Source organism: Hypanus sabinus, chromosome 7, assembly GCF_030144855.1.
Source record: "Hypanus sabinus isolate sHypSab1 chromosome 7, sHypSab1.hap1, whole genome shotgun sequence".
In the NCBI taxonomy this organism is placed as follows: Eukaryota; Metazoa; Chordata; class Chondrichthyes; order Myliobatiformes; family Dasyatidae; genus Hypanus; species Hypanus sabinus.
Genome location: NC_082712.1, coordinates 5,109,499 through 5,132,388, shown reverse-complemented (window position 1 = coordinate 5,132,388; position 22,890 = coordinate 5,109,499). Strand labels below are relative to the sequence as shown.

Genomic DNA, 22,890 nt, shown 5'->3' with positions numbered 1-22,890 from the left:
CCATCTCTCCAAAGTTTCTCTAGACTAGGGCAGGTCAAGTACATATGAATGAGAGAAGCCTCGCCACTTTTGCATTTATCACAAACCGGACTAATATTAGGGTAAAATCAAGACAATTTAGATTTGGACATTTGAGCCCTATGAACAATCTTAAACTGTAAAAGACAGTGGCGAGCACAAAGTGAAGTTGAGTTAACTGACTTGGGAATCGAGTCCCAAACCACATCAGATAAGGGAATATTTAAGTCATGCTCCCAAGCCATTCTGATTTTATCCAAAGGGGCGCGCCATAAGGATACTAATTTATCACGAATAAAAGATATTAAGCCTTTACCCAGTAGATTAATAGAAAGAAACAAGTCCATAGCGTTTTTCTCGGGCATCTCAGGGAAGTTGGGCAATAAAGGATTAATGAAGTGTCTAATTTGGAGGTATCTAAAGAAATGGGCATTAGGGAGATTAAACTTAGCAGAAAGTTGTTGAAAAGATGCGAAACAATTGTCAATGAAAAGGTCTTCAAAATACTTAATGCCCTTTCAATACCACTCATAGAATGTTGAATCGTGCATTGAAGATAAAAAAAGATGATTATGTAAAATAGGACTAGAAAGGGTAAAACCATAGAAACCATTAAATTTCCTAAACTGGACCCATATTTGCAGTGCGTGTCTAACAAGAGGATTAACAATTAGTCTAGGCAAACTACTAGGAGTGCAGATCCAAGAAGTACAGAAATAGAGAGATCCTTAGTGGAATTCAGCTCCATTGCCACCCATTTAGGGCAGTCAGACTGGCTATGAAAAAAAGACCATAAGGTAAGACAACGAATGTTAGCTGCCCAATAATATAAACAAAAATTAGGTAAGGCCATGCCGCCTTCTTTTTTAGATTTTTGAAGGTAAGCTTTATTAATTCTAGAATGCTTACCCTTCCACAAATAGGACAATAGAGTCTAAAGAATCAAAAAAGGTTTTAGAAATAAAAATTGGAATAGATTGAAATAAGTATAAAAATTTAGGGAGAATATACATTTTAATAACATTAACACGACCTACCAATGACATAGATAAAGGTAACCATTGTGCCAAACTCTGTTTTGTAGAATGCAAAAGATTGGCAAAATTTTCGCAAAAAAGATCCTTAAAATTCCTTGTAACTGTAATATCAAGATAGGTAAATTGAGGGGAGGTTGCGAAATACTAATGCTTGTGCTTCTTTATTAATTTGAAAAAGTTCACTCTTATGAATATTAAGTTTATAGCCAGAAAACTGGCTAAATTGATCAAGAAGAGAAAACATTGGAGGTAAGGATGTGGATGGATTTGAAAGAAAAAGTAGTAAATCATCAGCATAAAGAGAAACTTTATGCTCAACACCCCTCCTCCAGATCCCCGTCAATTCAGGACAGCTTCAAAATGCAATCGCCAGAGGCTCTACAGCCAAATCAAAAAGAAAGGGACTTAAGGGGCATCCTTGACAGGTGCCACGTTTAAGGCTAAACGACTGGGATTGCTGAGAGTTAGTCACAACAGAAGAGGTAAGATATAAATATAGCAATTTGATCCAAGAGATAAAACTTCAACCGAGGTCAAATTTTTCTAAAACCGCAAAAAGGTAATTCCACTCTGTACGATCAAACGCTTTCTCTGCATCGAGAGAAATAACAGATTCAGGAGTCCCAATTGAAGGCAGGTATAAAATATTAAATAAATGCTGTATATTAAAAAAAGAAGATGATTTTTAATAAAACCAGTTTGATCATTAGAAATAATAGAGGGTATAACATTTTCTAATCTATGGATCAAAATTTTGGCCAAAATTTTAACATCAACATTAAGCAAAGAAATCGGCCTGTAAGAGGAGTACTCTGTTGGATCTTTGCCCTTTTTGAATAAAAGGATAATATATTAAATGAAGGTAGCAATTTACCATAGTTAAACGAATCAGATAGTACTGAGAGTAGCTGAGATGAGAGAAGTGAAGAGAATGATTTATAGAATTCTATGGGGAACCCATCAGGTCTGGGAGATTTGCCTGACGACAGTGCAGAAATAGCAAAAGATACTTCTTCTAGTGATACAGGCTCATTAATTTTTGCTTTGGAATCAGATGAAAGAGAAGGTCAACAGAAATATTATCATTCAGGGATTCGGAGGAATAAAGCCCAGGATAAAAATTCTTAAATGAGTCATTAATTTCTGAGTGATTCAATGTAATATTCCCGTTCTCCTTCCGAATCTTTGTAATATGTTGCTTAGCTTTAGAACGTCTCAACTGATTAACTAGAAACTTGCCAGATTTGTCACCATGAATATAAAAGCGACTCTTACTTTTAAGAAGCTGACGTTCAACTGGTTGAGTAGAGAGAAGGTCAAATTTAGTTTGGAGTTTTACATGCTTCTTGTGTAATTTGGCGTTTTTAGTCTGAGCATATAGTTGATCTAATACTTTAATCTGATTAATCAAATCTAATCGCTCTGAATGGGACTTTCTATTAAGATTCATTGTATATGAAATTATTTCACCCCTCAAATATGCTTTCATAGGATCCCAGACAATCTGGGATGAAATTTCAGATGACGTATTGGTGTTTAGGAAAAATGTTATCTGATCCTTAATAAATTTTACAAGATCATCATCCGATAATAAAGTTGGGTTAAAATGCCAATGTTTATTCCTCTGAGGAAGACCAGGAAGATTTAGAGACAAGGTGACTGGGGCATGACCGGAAATCAGTTTACTCTGATAATCACAAGAGTGAACAAATGAAATAAACTGATTATCAATTAAAAAATAGTCAATTCTAGTGAAGGTATGATGGACATATGAGAAAAAGAATAATCTCTCTCAGTAGGATGAAGGAAATGCCATATATCAGAGATACCATAATTAGAAAGAAAGGAGTGAATAGCTAAAGCAGATTTAGTAGGTAATCTAGGGACAGAGGACAATCGATCCAAAGCTGGGTCTAACCAGCAATTAAAGTCGCCACCGAATATAAGAGAATATAGATTCAGATCTGGTAATAAGGGAAAAAAACATTCAAAAAAGTTAACATCGTCAAAATTGGGAGCATACAGATTAGCTAGTACTATGTTAGTATTATATAATTTGCCAGAAACAATAATAAAGTGGCCATTTGTATCAGATATCTTACTAAGGAGTTCAAAAGGAGCATTTGAGTTGGTAAGAATAGAAACCCCCCCCCCCCCCCCCCAGCTTTGGCCAGGAAGGATGAATGAAAATGCTGACCCAACCACCTTGACATAAGCCGAGAATTATCGAAACTACGAATATGAGTTTCTTGGAGGAAGGCAATGTCAGCTTTAAGTTGCTTAATATGGGAGAAGACCTTCCTTCTTTTAACCGGATGATTCAATCCCTTTACATTCCAGCTCACAAATTTCAATGAACTAACCATTATCAATTGTTAAAACGTAAAAGGTAGCAGACATATATAAGGTCAAACAACGCAATAACAGTTTGGAAGCAAGAATATAAACATAAATCAATAAAATCAGGACACAGACAAGTCCTGAATAACAAGAAAAAAAAACAATAGATAGTGTTGGTACTGGAGAATCCACCCCACCCTCGCAACCCAAAACTAGATGGCTACCCAAAAAAGCAGCTAGCTCTACAAGAAAAAGGACACCCCCAAAACCAACTTCCAGTTCCACAACATTGACATAAGCTCCGTGTAAATAATATAGCAAAGACTAACTAATTTATGCACTACAAATCAGAATTACAAATAGAAACACCTTCATCAGAAAGAATATAAAACTTAATACAAAATAATAATCGAGAAATAATCTCCCTGCGAGAGACTATGAAAAAATTGAAAAAAAAGGTAAATTTAGAAGAAAAAGAGGGGGGAAAAGAGAGGGGAAATTTTATATATAAAGTACGTACATAACAGTCATTTTTAAAAAAAGCAGGTCTTATACAATAAATTGACAGGGAGACCTTCAACAAAAACTCCAAGTCTCCCAAATAAGCTAAGACCAATTGTAGTTCTCTATAGTTAAAGTTATTCAAAAGTAAACTAAATTATACAGATGAAATCTGAGTCCACAGGAAAGCATTTTATTTAAATCGTCTATTGAAGAAAATCACACCAAGTCCAAGGAGAGACCGACTAAAACCCTTTGGATTCTCAGTAGTTAAGGACTAAATTACTCAAATAGAATCTGAGTTCACAAAAAAGACTTTATTTTCAAAAAGTACTTATCAGCCATTTTGGAAAGTCAAACGGGGTCCGAAGAAGTCAAGACGGTTGAGAGACCTTTGACAAACACCTCAGCCTCCCTAACTGATTTAAACCACTTATAATCCCCAGTAGTAAGCATAATTCGAAGATCGGCAGGATTACGAAGAGAAGGTTTGAATCCACGATTGAGAGTTCTTTCATAACGCCTTTGTACTCGGCACACATCTTCAGAACCTGGGGAGCATAGTCTTCCACGATATGAATAGTATTATTTCGAAAAGTCAGAGTGCCTCTCCAGCGTGCTTCCATCATCAGACGGTTTTTTACCTGATATCGATGAAAACACAGGATAACGGGCCGTGCTCTAGAACCTAAAACAGCTTGAGGGACATAAACTCTATGGGCTCTTTCTAGCTCGGGTGGAGTTGGAAGAAATTCTTTCCTGAAAATCTCACAAAGGAAAGAAGAGAAAAATTCAACGGAAGAACCCGTTTCAGTGACCTCTGGCAAACTGAGAACTCGCAGATTGCAGCGCCTGCTCCAATTTTCGAGATCTGCCATTTTGGAGGCAAGTTTGCTGTTTTGCTCTGTTAAGTTACAGCAAAGAGTTTCCAGCTGCTGAACGCGGCGTTTTAAATCTTCGGAGGTTAGGTTGATGCGAGATAAATGTTCGGCTTGATCACCCACTCTGGCGTTAATCTGGTCCAATTTTGATTCCAGCTGACTAATAGAGGCTCTAAATTCAGTCTTGATATCAGATAGAATGTCTTGTCAATTCTGTTCCAAGATAGAGAGAATCTCGGCAGAGACGTGGAAGCTTCTTTTTTCCCGGATTTAGGAATCTTTGTAGTCATTGTGAGATAGATGTATTCGCAGGCAGATAAGAAAAAACAGATAAACTGACGAACTAAGATTTAAAAAGGGAGATACACAGTGCAAAGGTAAGAAATGTAATGGAGCGTTTGAAGTTTGAAGTCACGAAGCGATCGCCATCTTACCAGAAGTCCCTAACTTTTTACTTCCAATCTGCCTATTACTTCCCCCGGGACCTCTCCTCAGCCAGAAATGTCAACTGTTTATTCTTTTTCATAGATGCTGCCTGACCTGTTGAGTTCTTCCAGCGTTTCATGCATGTTGCAAAGAAAGAACAAATGTTAACAGAAGGAATTGTGAGGGTGGGGGAGTCAATGGTAGACAAAGAGGTACAACAAATAGAACCGATAGAAAGAATCCAGGCAGCAGAGGTCAGTGTAGAGTTAGTTCTGTCTTTGGCAATAAGCAAGTAAACAGATCATTGAGGAGAAAATACACACGGATATTGTAGATGTGGAAAAGAGAACTAATGGGAACAAGTGGGGTAGGGAACCAAGAGGAAAGTGACTGATGGTGGAAACTGGATGAATTATAAATAGTGGCAGGAATGGACTCATTCAAAATATGTATTTAATTGACATTTCTTAACCATCAAGCTGCATTTCACAGGAATAACCCTCTGTAATTCACACCATGTTATATTCACATCCCACATCACCAGGAACATGATGGGCTGAATCTCAAATAATAATGAATTGAAATACAGAGAAGAGATGGGGGAGCCCTTGTGACATACTGTCATAACAAGTTTTCCCTCAATGTCAGCAAAGCAAAAGCTGGTCATTGATTTTAAGTAGAGCAACGTACACACTCCTGGTATGGTGCTGAAGTTTAAAGAGTTAAAAGCTTCAATTTCCATGGAGTGAATACTACTGATAGTATGTCCTCATCCAGCCACATAGATGGCATGGCCAAGAAAATGCTCTACTCTTTCAGGCATGTCCTCATCGACCTTACTAATACTTACAGATGCATCATAGAAATATTCTATTTGCATGCATCACATCTCGATATGGCAACTGCTCTCCCCATGACTGCAAGGACTGCAGAAAGTTGTGGACACAACTCAGCACATCATGGAAACCAGCCTCCTCTCCATGGACTCTGTCTATACTTCGGATTTTTGGGGATTTTGGAATATTTGTATCTATATAATGAGATACCTTGGGGATGGAACCCAAGTTTAAACACAAAATCCATTTACACTACACATACAGCTTATAGTGTATATATACTCTGAAGGTAGTTTTATATAATATTTTAATAACTTTGAGTATATAACAATAATGCGTACATTGAACCAAGAGAAAGGCAAGTTATCACTACCTCGGCCACACAGGTGACAGTCAATGGCTGTTTAGTATCACCATCATTCCCGACTCTGAATTTATGTGCTACCTATAAGTAGTCTTTCTTTTTTACACACTTGTTCATCACACATATATACTGATGAAGCTCTTCAGTGTGTTAGATTTTATCAGTGACAATTTTGGCAAGCTCAATTAATTTCTCTGCTGCAGATGGTTTATAACTACAGATCTTTAAAAATTTAATGCCTTGCCTTTTCTTAAATTTCTGCAACCAGCCTGCTGAATATACACAATTAACTTCTATTTTCAATTTGTCAGGGTAGATCTTTGCTAGTTTCATGATCAGCATACCTTTAAAGCAGCATATGTTCACTCTGACATTGACAAAGAAACTTTTATCAATATGCAATGAAAATCTTAATTTTTCGCTTCAACCAGTGTTTTTCTATTCTTCAGTACTCAACCTGTATTATTTTCATCATTTCATAAAAGGAAGACTTAAGGTGGCCTTGTTCTGGGGTTGCAAATCTGAGTGTGAGTGGGTGGGTCTGTGGGAGTAAGAAAAGGGGTTTGTTTTGCTGCTGTTGTTTGTGTTGAACATTGTGGGCATATTACGTCAGCACTGGAGCGTGTGACGACACTTGAAGGCTGTTCTCAACATACTTAGCCTGTGTTGGTTGTTAATACAAACAACATTTCACACTATATGCTTTGATTTACATGATAAATAAATGAATCTAAGAGCATGCCCATCTCATAGATCTGACACTACCATCCAAATGATACACAAAGTGAATCTTGATTTACCAAAAATGTTGAAACTGCAGGTAATTGAAAATTTCTGATGGATGTTCCTTTCAAAAACTGAAATTATCAGCACATGTGGTTGCAATCAAGTCCTTGAAAGGGACATAACAGCCCAAACTCAACCCTCCAAAATTGTATAACAATTCAAAATTATCTTGCAAGAGATGAAAGTATTTGTTAAGTCTTGAATCCAATGTTTTTAAAAGTCAAAATAAAAGGCATAGGATCATCAACCACCCCCTCACCCACCATTGTCACACCTTGCGTCATTGGTTGGAATTCAAAATCCAGTGTTGCATTCTATATTTGGTATTTGCTGTCCTGAAAGCACATTGACCATTCCCATCAACAGCAAACTCCTTCATTCCAAAGTTTATGTGAAGGCTGAGATAAAATTACACATCATTTCAACACTTTTCAGAAACATTTTTCAATACAGAAAAATATCAAGAGAGAAATGTGGTGTTGACACACGAGTTTTACAAGGTTTCAGCAAATGAAGATGCCAAGTCAAAACCTGCTCCTTATAGTGCATGTTCTAGTCTGCTATGATTCGGTGATGTTTCTTAACCATCAGCAACATATACAATATTCATCTGAAGCCGATGTGATTCCTTTTGGACTACATGGTCATAATTCGGACACTCAGGCTCAGGAGAGTTGCATGTAGTCACAAGCAACAATTCACCATGAAAATTAATACATTTCAAACATATACATGATCAAAAGATATTAAGATGAGCTTTCACCAAGCACAGATATCACACTCAAATCCAAAAGCTATTCTGCAAACATGAACTGGCACTGCAATGGGGTTATACAATTCAGTGAACCTCATACACCCTTACTTCACAAAATCAACAGCACTTAGACAAGCTAATGATCAAACTGTCCTTTTCACACTCCTTTCAGAATATCATTCCATTAATTTCCCTCTCACATACTCATCTTGTACAAATCTTTGTTACAACAGGTACCAGTGGTTTTTATAAGTTGATCTGAAGCAGTCGGGTGGACGATCAAACACATTGGATGATACTATACTATCACATTGAACTGCTTGCTTTCTTGACTGAGGAATTATAAGAATGGATACAAAAAGTATGAAAGATTGGCATGCACTGGCAGTGTACGATTAACCCATTCTGTCTCCCTTCCACAGCTGGGTGAAAAAAGGCTGAAACCAAAAATTTCATACCAAGTGTCCTTCACCACGTGCTTTATTCTGCAGAGCTTCCCGTTTTCGCTGCCAAAATTCTTCAACTTGTTTTGCCCTTTCTGCTGCTGCAAATCCTCGTTGCCTGGACAAATAAATGTGTAGGTTTCAATTAATAAAGCTTTATTAAAGAAGCCTGTTAGTGAGTACCATTAGCACATTTAGACATAAAATATCTTCCACTTCTCAGTTGTTTGTATAGTTTGGGACATTAATTGATCAATGCGACCAGTTGTAATGTTCCCCATAGTAGAAGCTGACACACATATCTGTAAGAGTCTTTGGTGACATAAAAAATATCCTCAAATTCCTAATGAAATAGAGCCCCTCACGTGTCGTCTTCTTTGTATCAATGTGTCGCGTCCATGAGGCAGCTCTACTTTGTAAGAAGTTTGGGGACACTTGACATGTTAAAGACAATTGCTATGGTGTTCGGTGACTTAGTGCATCACAGCCTAGCATTTAGGCTCTAATGTACAGGATCACAAGAGGGTCATAGACTCAGCCTGCTCCATCATGGACACAACCCTCCCCACCAAAGACATCTTCAAGAAGCGGCCATGATGCGGCGACATCCAACATTAAGGACTTTTAATTTCCAAGATATGCCCCCTTCTCATTACTACACCAGGGAGGTGGTACAGAAGCCTGATTTAATGATTTATTCTCCAGCATCAGATTTCTGAACAGTCCTCATTATTCCCTTCTTTGCAGTATTTTGTAATTTATAGTAATTTTATGTCATTGGACTCTACTGCTGCCACAAAACACCATGTTTCACATTACAGAATTCATTGATTAAACCTGATTCCAATTCTGCCTCTTGGGGTAATGTCTGGGGATGTTGATGGGAATGTGGGAAGAAAAAACAAATGGATTAAGGTAGAATTAGTACAAGAGGCTGGGTGATGTTCAATAGATATGTTTAAGAGATTGCTCTCATGCTGTACCTGTCTATAGCTTGATGAATACATTTAAAGAACTTTACACATTGAGTATTTAGGCAATCTGAACACAGTACCTCAGAAGCTAAGGTCTAATTACCACTAAGTCAGCTTTACTGGTAGGCATAGAGAACAACTAGATCTATGGAGCTCCACAAATAAATGTGACTTCACAGGTGAGAGAAGTGAGTGCCTAAGAACTCACTTTCAAAGACTCTACAACTGACGTCCACAATATTATTTATTTATTAGTGGGGTTTTTGTATTTGCACAGTCTATCCATTGCACATCGGTTGTTAGTCAGTCTGTGCGTAGTTCTTCATCGATTCCATTGTATTTCTTTATTCTACTGTGAATGCTCTCCAAAATAAAATAATTTCAGGGTTGTATATGGTGACATATACATACTCTGATACTAAATTTAGTTAGAAACTTTGAACATTGGAGATAGTAGGAAGGTAGATGTAGTAATGTGCACTCAATTAAGGAAGCATAGCAGTTACAGGCCATAGAAGTTATCACAGTGTTAATCTCTAAAATCCTTCCCTTTGAGGAGATGTGAACAGAAAGGCTATATTAGCTACCAATTAGAAATTGAAAGGATTGATAACCCAAAATAATGATGCATAATACATGGTACAAAAAGGGAAAATGTGTCAACTATGTCGCTATACAAATTGTGTTAAATGGGTTTTCAAGTTGGATTGCTGAAAGAGCACGACCAGTCACCATACTGACAAGAGATTCTGCAGATGCTGGAAATCTTCAGCAACACACACAAAATGCTGGAGGAACTCAGCAAATTAGACAGCATCTATGGAGGGAAATAAATAGTTCAAACCCCATTACTAGGATACCAACATACCTGTAGGCATTTGCTTGCTTGGCCACATTTTCAAGCCTCTTTACTTCTCTTCTGACTGCTTCTGCATCAGGCAGCTGGTGGAGAAATCCTGGCCCATTCAGAATTCCAGCACCTCCAGCTGCTGACATTCTTCTGTAAAAGTGAGCAAAACTGGCCTCCTGAGAACAGGAAATTGTTTGTAACACATACACTGAAACACACAGTAAAATGCATTGTTGTGCCAAATCAAATCAGCCAGGATTGTGCTGGGCAACCCACAAGTATTACCATGCTTTGGGCACCAAGATAACATGCCACATCTAATTAACCCTAATCATACATCTTTGGAATGTGGGAGGAGACCGGAGCACCCATAGGAAGCCCATACGATCATGGGAGAACGTAGAGTCTCCTTACTGACAGCAGCAGAAACCCTGCTCTTACAGCTGGTACTGGAAAACATTGTGCGAACTACTGGGCTACTTGGCTGAGGATAGAGAGGTACTTTAGAGGGACATAAACTGTTCAGATTTATGAGCGAGGACACAGCAGGATCAATGTGGAAAATGCAAGGTCTTCTACTTTGGTAGGGAGAAAAAGATACAGAGGTTGAAAGATGCAGGTGTTCTTGTCATTCTAAGTTACCATGCAGGTATGACAAGCAATAGAAAAAAGTAACTTGGTTTTATAACCCTTTGCTTGATAATATCTTTCCAATAGCAAGATAACCAAAACTGAACACAATACCTCAGGTACCACCTCATCAGCATTCTGTATATCCTCCCAACTTTATACTGAGTGCCCTGACTTATGAAAGCCAGTGTGCAAAAGTTTTCTTCGTGACCTTATCTAACTCCACCTTCAGGAAACCATGTACTCGAACTCCTAAATCCCTCTGTTCTACAACATATCCCAGGGCCCTGCTGTGCATATGAATGCCCTGCCTGGATTTGACTTGGCATAATGCAACAATCTCAAGCTTCTTCAAGTGCTATTCCCCAGCCACTTACTCAGCTGATCAAGATCCCATGTAACATGATGATCTTCTTCACTGACAACTGTATCATCTACTTTAGTGTCATTTGCAAACTTAGTAACAATGCTTTGTACATGCTGATCCAAATCTTTGTACATGCTGATAGAGATGACAAGCAACAATGGGCCGAGTACTAACTTCTGAGACACACAACTAGCCACAAACCTCCAATCTAAGAAACAATCTTTCTCCATCACCCTGTTTTCTAACATTAAGACATCTGTGAATCCAGTTAGCTAATCCTCTCTGGATTTGATGTTATCTAATCTTCTAGAGAAGCCTACCATGTGGAATCTTTAACAAAAGCCTTTCCGAAATCCATTGCAATGAAGTCTACCGCCCTGCCCTCATCAACAATTTTGATCACATCATCAAAAAACTTAAGTTATAGAGAATAGCCTGGGTGTGGAATTCTAACAGACAGCAGCCACATGGACAAGCTGTGGTGTGGGCACACCACTCTAAAAGGCCTCAAATAATTATGTAACTTTCTTCCACCAGCTGCTAATTTATTGGGGAATTCTTTACATATTAAATACAAAAATATCAAGATTACTTTGTTTGTTGATAAGATACAATTAAATCAACATCAAAATTCTACAAGATGTGTAGAACACAACAGCAAAGTGCAACTTGCAGCGTTAGGAGATTGAACTGCATTCAAGATCTTTGCCGCGGGTGTATTTTAAAACACTAATGACAAGATGCTAGGCTGCTGCAGTTGCCATCCATCAGATGGCCCCTTAGAGACTGAAGTCCTAACTGCTTGTACAGTAATTGCATTTTCAGTTGAATGAGGATCTTATTACACCCTGGGAAAAAAAAGCAATAATTTTATTATCTTGGCCAACATTATCCTTCAATCGATACTAGAAATTGACTTTTTTGAGCTGTTTGAAAGATCTCGATGCCTCTGACATAACTGTACCACTTAGCTTTGTAATACACTACTTTTAAAGCTGGGCAACCTTTGAGCTGATTTTGGGATGTACTTTAAAAATTGCAATAGAAAGCAATGCATTTGGGAGGATTTCATACATACAAAAATCTTGAAAAATTATTTTCCGATTTGCTAAAAGTAAAAGTAATTTTCACTCCCACCCAGAAGAACAGCATTCAGATGTCAGCCTTCTATCTGTGGATACTCATTAAAGTACATCAACAAGTACCTGTAAATATGTTCCCGAGGTGGTGTCTCTATATTCCACTTTACACGTTTGTCCTCAAACCCTTTAATGTTTTCCTTCTGTTGCTGCATTTGGTCCAGGATAGCATGATAATGTTCATAGTGTTGCCCCTTATGAGCTGCTGGCAGGATACCTCCTGACCCTCCACCCCCACCACCAGAGAAAGGAACCTGTGAACAAAGCACTTGTTAATTCAATGGTGAGCAAAAGTTCAAAATTATGTTTAAAATCTTCCAATGTAAAGCATCACAAGCAAACTGGATATATACACTAGGAGGAAAAATCCTCATTGTTACCAACTCTGTGAAGAAAGAGTTCATTGGTTTTAAAGTTCTTACAGAAAGAAGTTGCATGCTCAATTGACTATAGTACTGAGGGAATATTTCAGTTCACAACTCATTGTATTTTTTCTAAAAAGAGATTCTATTTATGGTATAGCTCTCTGTAAGCTGCTGTGAACAAAAATCAAGTTATAATAGTACAATAGACACAATATGCTGAAGGAACTCAGCAGACTATGCAGCATTCGTCAACTGTACTTTTTCCCCCACAGATGCTGCCTGACCTGCTGAGTTCCTCCAGCATTTTGTGTGTGTTGCTCAGATTTCTAGCATCTGCAGATTTTCCCTTATTAATTATAATAACTTTTTAATTATGCCTCAAGTATTAGTTGTCCACCATCCACCCTCTTAACTTTCATGCTGGAACTTCAAACTGATGGAGAAGGCAATCATTCAAGAACTTGACAGCTTTCAACCATCAGGTCATGGAACCAATCTGCACAACCCTAATCCTACTAGCAATGCTACCTCAAAGAAGTTTTTCATTTTATCTATGCCTCATTGTACTTGTGCATATGACAATAAAATTGACTTGAAGGAATGAAAGTGAAGGAATGGAATAGAGTCAAGTCAGGAAAAAGTCACTAGAGACTGAGGTGCTGGAGCAATAAACAATCTGCTGGAAGAACTTAGGTCAATTTTACTGCTGATTAAGTTAATAACTTCCATTATTTCATGATGGGTGGCATTGCCTGAATTAGATTTAGCAATGTTGAAGTACCAGAGAGCTTGATGATTAATATACTGAATATACTTCTCCTTAGTTACCCAATCATACCTCCCATCAGTGAGACAAAGTGGTTTCCACAGGCCTTTCACTTCCAAAATCTTTCCCTGCAGTTGTGAAAATCAGCTTGGTTACTATGCTCAAGAACACCTTCCTACTAAGAAGGCAACACAGAGAATCATAAACACAAAATTCTATGGGCAGACAGGTCAAAAAACCTCACCGGGAAGAGTAAAGGAGGAGGGGTATGCTTCATGGTCAACGATGTTTGGTGCAACCCCCAGAATGTGCATGCACTCAAATCCTTTTGTTCCCCAGGCCTGGAATACCTGGTGCTGCTGTGCAGACCCTGCTGGCTGCCTAGGGAGTTCATGGCTGTTATCATCACAGCGGTGTACATTCTGCCACAGGCTGATATCCCCTGGCTCTCAAGGAACTGTATGGGACCATCAACACGCTGGAGACTGCACACCCAGAGGTTGCCTTCATCACCACCTGTGACTTTAACTGAGTGTCGCTGTCACAAGTCTCTCCGAAGTTTTGTCAGCACATCCAGGTGAGCACTCGTGGAGATAAAACACTTGACCACTGCTACACTCCCTTCTGCAATGCTTGCAAAGCTCTCCTTTGCCCAGCTTTTGGAAAATCAGGTCACTCTTCAATTCTGCTTCTTCCGACGTACAGGCAGAAGCTGAAACATGAGGTGGCCATAGTTAAAACCGTCCACTGTTGGTCTGACCAATCGGCCTCCACGCTTCAGGACTGCTTCGATGAGCGTCTTTCATGGTGCTGCTGCAACTTATTTTCTGCTACTGATCTATTTAATACCGTTTTTCTATTTTTTTAAAAACTTTTTTTCATTGTATTTCAAGTAGTTACAAAATAAAAGTAGAGAAAAAAAAGTATATTACCCATTCCCCCCTCCTCTTAACCCCTCCCCCCTAGCATCCCTATAGGAAAAAAAGAGAAAGAAAGAAAGAAAAAAAGAAAGAAAGAGTGCCTGGATATTGGAAGATCCCCACATGCTCCATGGAGTTCGTAATAACTTTAGTATATATATCTATTTCTTTCCCCAAATAACCAATTATTTCATCTTCGGAGCACCTATATATTTAATCCTGTCTTTTGTAAATAAGGGGGCCAAATTTTCAAATATGTTTCATATTTATCTCTTAAATTATAAGTAATTTTTTCAAGTGGAATACAGCTATAAATTTCTTTCTTCCAACGATCTATACTTAAATATGTATTCAATTTCCAAGTAACTGCAATAGCCTTTTTGGCTACTGCCAATACAATTTTTATAAATTCTTTCTGATATTTATTCAATTTGGGTATCGGTTTTATCCCTTCAATATCACCTAATAAAAATAATATTGGATTACGTGGAAGTTGTATTTCAATAATTTGTTCCAATACAACTTGTACAAAAAGGTTGAATTTTAGAACAAGACCAAGTAGAATGTAAAAAAGTACCAATTTCTTGGTTACATCGGAAACATTGATCAGATATATTTGGGTTTAATTTATTTATTTTTTGTAGTGTAATATATAATTGATGTAAAAAGTTATATTGCACTAATCTTAACCGGACATTTATTGTATTTGCCATACTCTCAAGACATAGTCTTGACCAATTTTTTTCTTCAATTTTAATATTCAAGTCACTTTCCCATTTTTGTCTTGACTTATGGACTCCTTGTTTAATTGCCTGTTTTTGAATCAAAATATACATACAAGAAATGAATTTTTTAACCTTTCCTTTTTGAATTAAAGTTTCTATTTCATTAGATTTCGGCAATAACATTGCTTGACCTAATTTTTCTCTTAAATAAGCCCTTAGTTGAAAGTAACAAAAAAGAGTATTGTTTGATACTTTATATTTATTCTTTAATTGATCAAATGACATTAATATACCTCCTTCAAAACAATCACCTATATATCTAATCCCTTTTTGAAACCAATTATATAAAAGTTGATTATCCATTGTAAAAGGAATAAGTCGATTTTGAATTAAAGATCTCTGTTAATAAGGATTTCTTTATCTCATCGTCAACATTTATCTTATTCCATAAGTCAATCAAATGTTTTAGTATAGGAGATTCTTTCTTTTCCCGTATCCATTTAGATTCCCATTTATATATAAAATCTTCTGGTATATTTTATTTTCTCCTATTTTATCTAGTTCTATTCTAATCCATGCCAGTTTATCTTTCTCAAAAAAAGATGCAATAAATCTAAGTTGATTTGCTTTATAATAATTCTTAAAATTTGGAAGTTGTAACCCTCCTAGATCAAATTTCCATGTCAATTTTTCTAACGATATTCTTGACATCTTACCTTTCCAAAGAAACTTCCTCACATATTTATTTAACTCCTGAAAAAACTTCTGGGGTATTTGTATTGGTAGTGATTGAAATAAGTATTGTAATCTAGGAAATATATTCATTTTTATGGTATTTACTGTACCTACTAATGTTATTGGTAATACCATCCATTTATCAAGATCTTCTTGAATTTTTTTCAATAGTGGTAAGTAATTTAATTTATATAAATTCTTTATATCATTATCAACTCTTATACCTAAATATTTTATACCATTTGCCGGGCATCTAAATTGGGTTATTAATCGACATCGACCATAATCTCCTTTAGTAAGAGGTAAAATTTCACTTTTATCCCAATTTATTTTATAACCTGATATTTTCCCATATTCTTCTAATCTATAGGATAATTTACTCAACAAATGTAATGGGTTTGTTAGATAAAGCAGAACATCATCAGCAAATAAGCTAATCTTGTATTTTTCCTGATTAACTCTGAAACCCTTAAAATCTGGGTCCATTCTAATTAATTCAGCTAATGGCTCTATCGCCAACACGAATAAAGCAGGTGATAATGGACAATCTTGCCTAGTTGACCTTGTTAACTGAAATGGTGTTGAAATTTGACCATTTGTCACTACTTTAGCTTTGGGATTACTATTTAAGGTTTTAATCCATTTTATAAAAGATACTCCTAATCCATATTTTTCCAATACCTTAAATAAAAAATCCCATTCCAATCTATCAAATGCTTTTTCTGCATCTAAAGCAACTCGTTTTTCTATTAATGTCTTGTTTTCATCTACCACTTCATTTAATTGCCTGAGAGGAAGCCAAACAGAGTTTCAATGTATCTATGTATAATGACAACAAAGATGATTCATTCATTCATTCATGATTAGGATGTCTCCAAGTTCACTGATAGAGTCATGTGCTTCATCCAGAAGTGCATCAACGACGTTGTCCCCAGGAAGTCAGTCAGGGTTTTCCTGAACCAGAAACCCTGGATCAATAGTTCCGTGCGAGCAGCACTTACAGCGCAATATCGAGCTTGCATTGCTGGAGATCAACGAGAGCTCAAGAAAAGCAGCTACGATCTGCACAAAGCTATCAAGGCTGCAAAACAACAATATAGGAAGAAGAATGAGTCAAGATTCACAACGAATAGCACACGTGACTTGTGACGAGGGTTGCATACCATTGCAGACTTCAAAGCCAAACATTATGGTGCTGCCAACACAGCGGCCTCTCTCCCAGATGAGCTCAATTGCTTTTACGCTAGATTCCATGACGCTAACTCTGAGCTTCCGAGGAAACACACTGCTACAACCTGGTCACCTCTGAGGCTAAGGTACACAGATGTTTCCAATGAGTGGCCAGTCGTGAGGCTACAGGACCGGGCGGCAATCCAGGGCGAGTAGTCAGGATGTATGCAGCACAACTGCCAGGTATATTTACCGACATTTTTAATCTCTCCCTCTCCCAGTGTAGAGTGCCCTCCTGCTCCAAATTATCCACCATTATACCTGTACCAAAAAAGACCAAGGTAACATGTCTGAATGACTGGCCTCCTGTCACACTCACCTCAATAATAAGCAAATGCTTTAAGAGGCTGGTCAAGGATCTGCAGCTTGCTACCACCCAAACTGGGCCCCCTACCAACACTGCCAACACTGATCAACAGCTGACGCAATAGCCACTGCTCTACATATTGTCCTTACACATCTGGAGAAGAAGGATGCTTATGTGAGAATGCTGTTCTGGACTTCAGTTCAGCATTCAATGCCACAGTTCCATCCAGGCTCAACAAGAATCTCAAAGACCTCGGCCTTGACCCTACCTTGTGCAGCTGGATCCTGGACTTCTTGTCAGATCGCCAGCAGATTGTAAGAGTGGGCTCCCTAACCTCCAACCCTTTGACTGTCAATACAGGAGCCCCTCAGGGCTGCGTACTGAATCCCTCCTTTACTCTCTGTATACCCATGACTGTATTACCATCCACAGCTCCACTCTGCTAATTAAATTTGCCAACGACACTACATTGATTGGCCTCATCTCAAACAATAATGAGGTGGCCTACAGGGAAGAAGTCATCACCCTGACACAGTGGTCTCAAAGAAACAACTTCTCCCTCAATGTTGCAAAAACAAAGGAGATGATTGTGGATTACAGGAGGAATGAAGACCGGCTAACCCCTGTTGATATCAATGGATCTGGGGTTGAGGGTAAACAGCTTCAAGTTCCTTGCATCCACATCAAAGAGGACCTCACGTGGTCTGTACAGACCAGCTGTGTGGTGAAAAGTTTGGTATGGGCCCCCAAATCCAAAGAACTTACTACAGGGGCACAACTGAGAGTATGTTGACTGGCTGCATCACTGCCTCGTATGGGAACTGTACCTCCCTTAATTGCAGGACTCTGCAGAGAGTGGTACGGAGAGCCCAGCACATCTGCAGTTGTTCACTTCCATGATTCAGGACATTTACAAAGACAGGTGTATAAAAAGGGACTGTAGGGTCATTGGAGACACAAGCCAACCCAACCACTATCTATTCCAGCTACTACCATCCGGAAAACGGTACCGCAGCATAAAAGCCAGGACCAGTGGGCTCCAGGACAGCTTCTTCCACCAGGCCATCAGACTGATGAACTCAAGCTGACTTGAGTGTACTCAAACAACACACACAAAATGCTGGTGGAACACAGCAGGCCAAGCAGCATTTATAGGGAGAAGCACTGTTGATGTTTCAGGTCGAGACCCTTCGTCAGGACTAACTGAAAGGAAAGATAGTAAGAGATTTTAAAGTAGGAGGGGGAGGGGAAAATGCAAAACGATAGGAGAAGACCGGAGGGGGTGGGGTGAAGCTAAGAGCTGGAAAGGTGATTGGCAAAAGGGATGCAGAGCTGAAGAAGGGAAAGGATCATGGGACGGGAGGCCTAGGGAGAAAGAAAGGCCACACATTTTAATTCCACGTCCCATTCCCATTCTAATATGACTATCCATGGCCTCTTCTACTGTCAAGATGAAGCCACACTCAGGTTGGAGGAACAACACCTTATATACCGGCTGGGTAGCCTCCAACCTGATGGCATGAACATTGACCTCTCTAACTTCCATTAATGCCCCTCCTCACCATATCCCTGATATATTTAGTTTTTCCCCCTCCCCTCCCCCCCTTTTTCTCTCTTCCCATCACTCTGCCTGTTCTCCATCTTCTTCTGGTGCTCCCCTCCCCCTTTCTTTCTCCATTGACCATACATCTGTGTCAGACCACTGTGTCAGGGTGATGACTTCTTCCCTGTATTGTTATTGTTTGAGATGAGGCCAATCAATGTAGTGTCTTTGGCAAATTTAATTAGCAGAGAAAGGAAAAGACTTGATCAAGGGTCTCAGCCTGAAATGTCGACTCTACCCCCCTCCATCAATGCTTTCTGACTTGTAGAATTCCTCCAGCTTTTTGTGTGTGTTGAACATGGAAAATCACTTCATTTTTCACTGATTTTGTAAACATAAGGAGATATCACAGCAATAGATCTCTTAATGACAAAACTGAAATGTATGATGAAATAATTCCACACAAATGTCCCAAATCGTGCAGCTAAAGTTGCAAGTAATTTTCAATTAGACACAAATTAGACCCAAAGTGCTTAATTTGAGAAATGAACACTAGAATAAATGGATTGAACCATTTTATCAAGAAACAACTGGATTCCTTTCTGAAAAATACAAAGCAATAAATAGGACAACAAAGTCAGGAATTAGAATTTATCACCGAAGGAATAGGCCTTACACTTCAACCTGTAACCTTCCTACCTCTAGTGGAAGCTGAAGGCCATCCTTTTAAAGTAGCCCTACTGCTGACAAATTATACCACTAAAATAACATTCTCACATCAATCAAAATTTAAGGGATGTGATCAAGCCATCTGTCTTAAGGTGGTAAATAGTAAAGTCAATTACTAATTTTAACTTTGAGTAAGAATACGTTAAAACAAATCACAATTAACAAAAAGTTAAATTACAAGCAAAAATAACTGGAAAGTCACCCAAACCAAAAAAAAAGCTTAAGTTAATTGCATCTGATCAAAAGAATGTGAAAACAGGGAGAAAAAAAGAGACTACTAAGTATAACATGTAAACATACCTTATGTTCACCACTTCCCCAAGAACCGCTTACGCCAAGCACATGCCGCCATCCTTGTTCTCTGGCTCTGTTGATTCTTTCCATCTAAGTTTTTGAAAACCATAAGGTGCAAGTGACTACAATTATAGTGTTGGACCTGGGCCACCCAAATTCTAGAGTTGTAGATGTAATTATCTATATGTGAACTAGTTGCAATCTCATCCACCTTCAACAAATCTCTCAACCTTCGTTGTTCCAAGGAGAACAATATTGCTCTCTATCATTTGACTTAGACTGAACATCCTCATGCATGGAACAGTGGAAAATTATCACTTTGGTTTATATTAAAAAAAAGATTAAGGTGATTTATTTGTCACAGGTACACCAAAATATATATGCTGAAATGCATCGTTTGCGTCAATGACCAATACAGTCAGAGGCTGTGCAGAGGCAGCCCACAAATGTTGCCATGCTCACAGTGCCAACATAGCATGGCCACAGTTTACTAACTTGTACATCAATGGAATGTGGAAGGAAGCAGGAGCACCAGGAGGAAACCCATGTGATCACGGGAGCACATGCAAACTCTATACAGATAGATGCAGAATTGAACCTGGGTGCCTGGTGCTGTACTAGCGTTACACTAATCACTATACTACCATGCTGCACCAACTTTCATGTTCTCTGCTCTTCCTTTCCAGAATCATACTTTTATTGTCAGTTCATTTGCATACATTGTATTTCACAGGATTTTAGGTTGCTTTTTTTAAATTTCAAACTGAATTTCCTATGTTGCTTGGAGAATATGTTGTTGCTTTCATGGAAATTTATCTGTGTCTAAACTGCATCTACTTTGGAGGCATCACATTATTATTTATAGTTTTTGCTGCCGATCTTTGATCCCTAGCTTTACACTAATTTAAATCCAAAAGATAATGTTTGATGAACAGATGTATTTGCTCATTTGAACAATTTCTAGACCTCAGCTTGTTGCTATCTGAAAATGTGTTTGCTCATCATGTGCGGTGTTGTGTGACGTAAGTGATCATCATGGTCTATCCATGACCATGATTGTTCTTGGCAAATTTTTCTACAAAAGTGGTTTGCTTTCTTCTGAGCAGTATCTTTCCAAGATGGGTGACCCCAGCCATTATCAATGCTCTTCAGAGATTGTCTGCCTGGTGTCAGTGGTCACATAACCAGGACTTGTGATATGCACCAGCTGCTCATACGACCATTCACCACCTGTGCCTATGGCTTCATGTATCCCTGATCGGGGGGGGGGGGGGGGGGGGGGGAGGAGGCAGGTGATACACCTTGCTCAAGGGTGACCTGCAGAGAAGGAGTGCCTTACACCTCCTTAGGTAGAGACATATCTCTACCTGACCAAAATTAAAATCAAATTTTGAAAATTAAGATTTTGCAAAACAAACTTGAGAACTCAAGTATCTGCTTCTCCTCAAGAGGCATTGTACTCAAGCACCATAACAGTGATACCTAAATAGAATGGAGAATATTAAGTAAGGATAGAAACAAATTTGCCAAGAACAATCATGGTCATGGATAGACCATGATCACTTATGTCACTCGACACTGCACATGATGAGCAAACACATTTTCAGATAGCAACAAGCTGAGGTCTAGAAATTGTTCAAATGAGCAAATACAAGAGGGGAACAAAGCAAAGGGAGCTATTGGGAAAATTGCTCGTTTATGGAAGTTTTGTTATGCTTGTTTTGCTGAGTGCATGCCAGTGGGACTAGGTGAGAGTAAGTGTTCGGCAAGGACTAGAAGGGCCGAGATAGTCTGTTTCCGTGCTGGAATTGTTATATGGTTATATGAATACCCAACCGGAAATTGTGGTGGATATAGAACCTCTCGACTTCTTTAAAAACTTCATGAATTTGGACAAAATGCAGGAGAATAGGTGAAATGGATATCTATTTTAAGGCAGCTGGCTGCACAGATACAAACCCACCTTTGGTGTTCCAAAGTTTATGGATGCCATGGTACCTGAAGCAGAGCAGCTCAAAAACCACACTACAATAAAACTGGACCGCACTCTGCCAATAACTTTAAACGCAGGTCAAGCAAAAAAAAGAGCAAAAATATGAACAAGAACATAAATGTACCCTGTCTTTCTCCATCCTTCTCATCTGCTCAGCTTTCAACAAATTCACCTGAAAAAGACACACATATTTTTCATCATCAATATTGAATTACTCTGACTTTAAAAACAGCTCTTTTTATAGCCATGCCAGATTCTTCTCTAAGTACACATTTAGTGTGGCACCCAGTGTCATTTTGAAGCATTTTTAAATCATTCTCTTCATTGGACAGTTAAAAGCTTAAGGCACAATCAGGTATTTCTATTTAGAAAGCAATGGGGGGGGGGGGTAAGAAAGAGGGGTTTGGAAATAACACACTCTCAGAGACTGAAAAACTGGTTAGTAAGATAGTACCAGTGAAAATTGACCTCTGAAAGCCAAACAGGACAATCTAGAACAGATAAATGTTCACTTATGTACCCTTAACTTCAGAATCAGAGTAACATAGCATTGAAATAGGCCATTTGGCCCAACTCACCATGGCAACCAAGGTACCTTTCTGAAATAGTCCCATCTGCCTGCATTTAGCCCATATCTTTCTAAACCTCTCCTGTCCATGTACCTATCTAAATATATTCATAGAGTCATTAGAGTTATAACAGCACAGAAACAGGCTCTTCAGCCCTAAATGGTCCATGCTGACCAAAGAAACCCATCCAAGTTCTATTTACCAGCATTTGGTCCAAAGCTTTCTAAAATTCTCCCCATCAGTAAGCCACACATTGGTATTGTCAAGTGCCTCTCCCATCTGTCTGACTATCTCTGACTCCTACCAAAAGGCAGAAGATATTGAAGTACAAGAACAAGGACTGTTAGGCTAGGTAACTGCTTCTCATA

The 22,890-nt window shown here is 38.4% G+C and overlaps 1 protein-coding gene across 3 annotated transcripts in view; it reads right to left on the bottom strand.

The window, feature by feature from the left end:
• nek1 (NIMA-related kinase 1) overlaps positions 1–22,890 on the bottom strand; it is a 173,904-nt gene that overhangs the window by 79,083 nt on the left and 71,931 nt on the right. For all 3 annotated transcript variants that reach the window (XM_059974106.1, XM_059974108.1, XM_059974107.1), the window contains exons 14-18: positions 22,078–22,125; positions 19,967–20,050; positions 12,413–12,600; positions 10,229–10,360; positions 8,402–8,504 (exon numbers count right to left, since the gene is read on the bottom strand). In XM_059974106.1, coding sequence (XP_059830089.1) covers positions 8,402–8,504; positions 10,229–10,360; positions 12,413–12,600; positions 19,967–20,050; positions 22,078–22,125 — 555 coding nt within the window. The remainder of the gene's footprint in view (positions 1–8,401; positions 8,505–10,228; positions 10,361–12,412; positions 12,601–19,966; positions 20,051–22,077; positions 22,126–22,890) is intronic.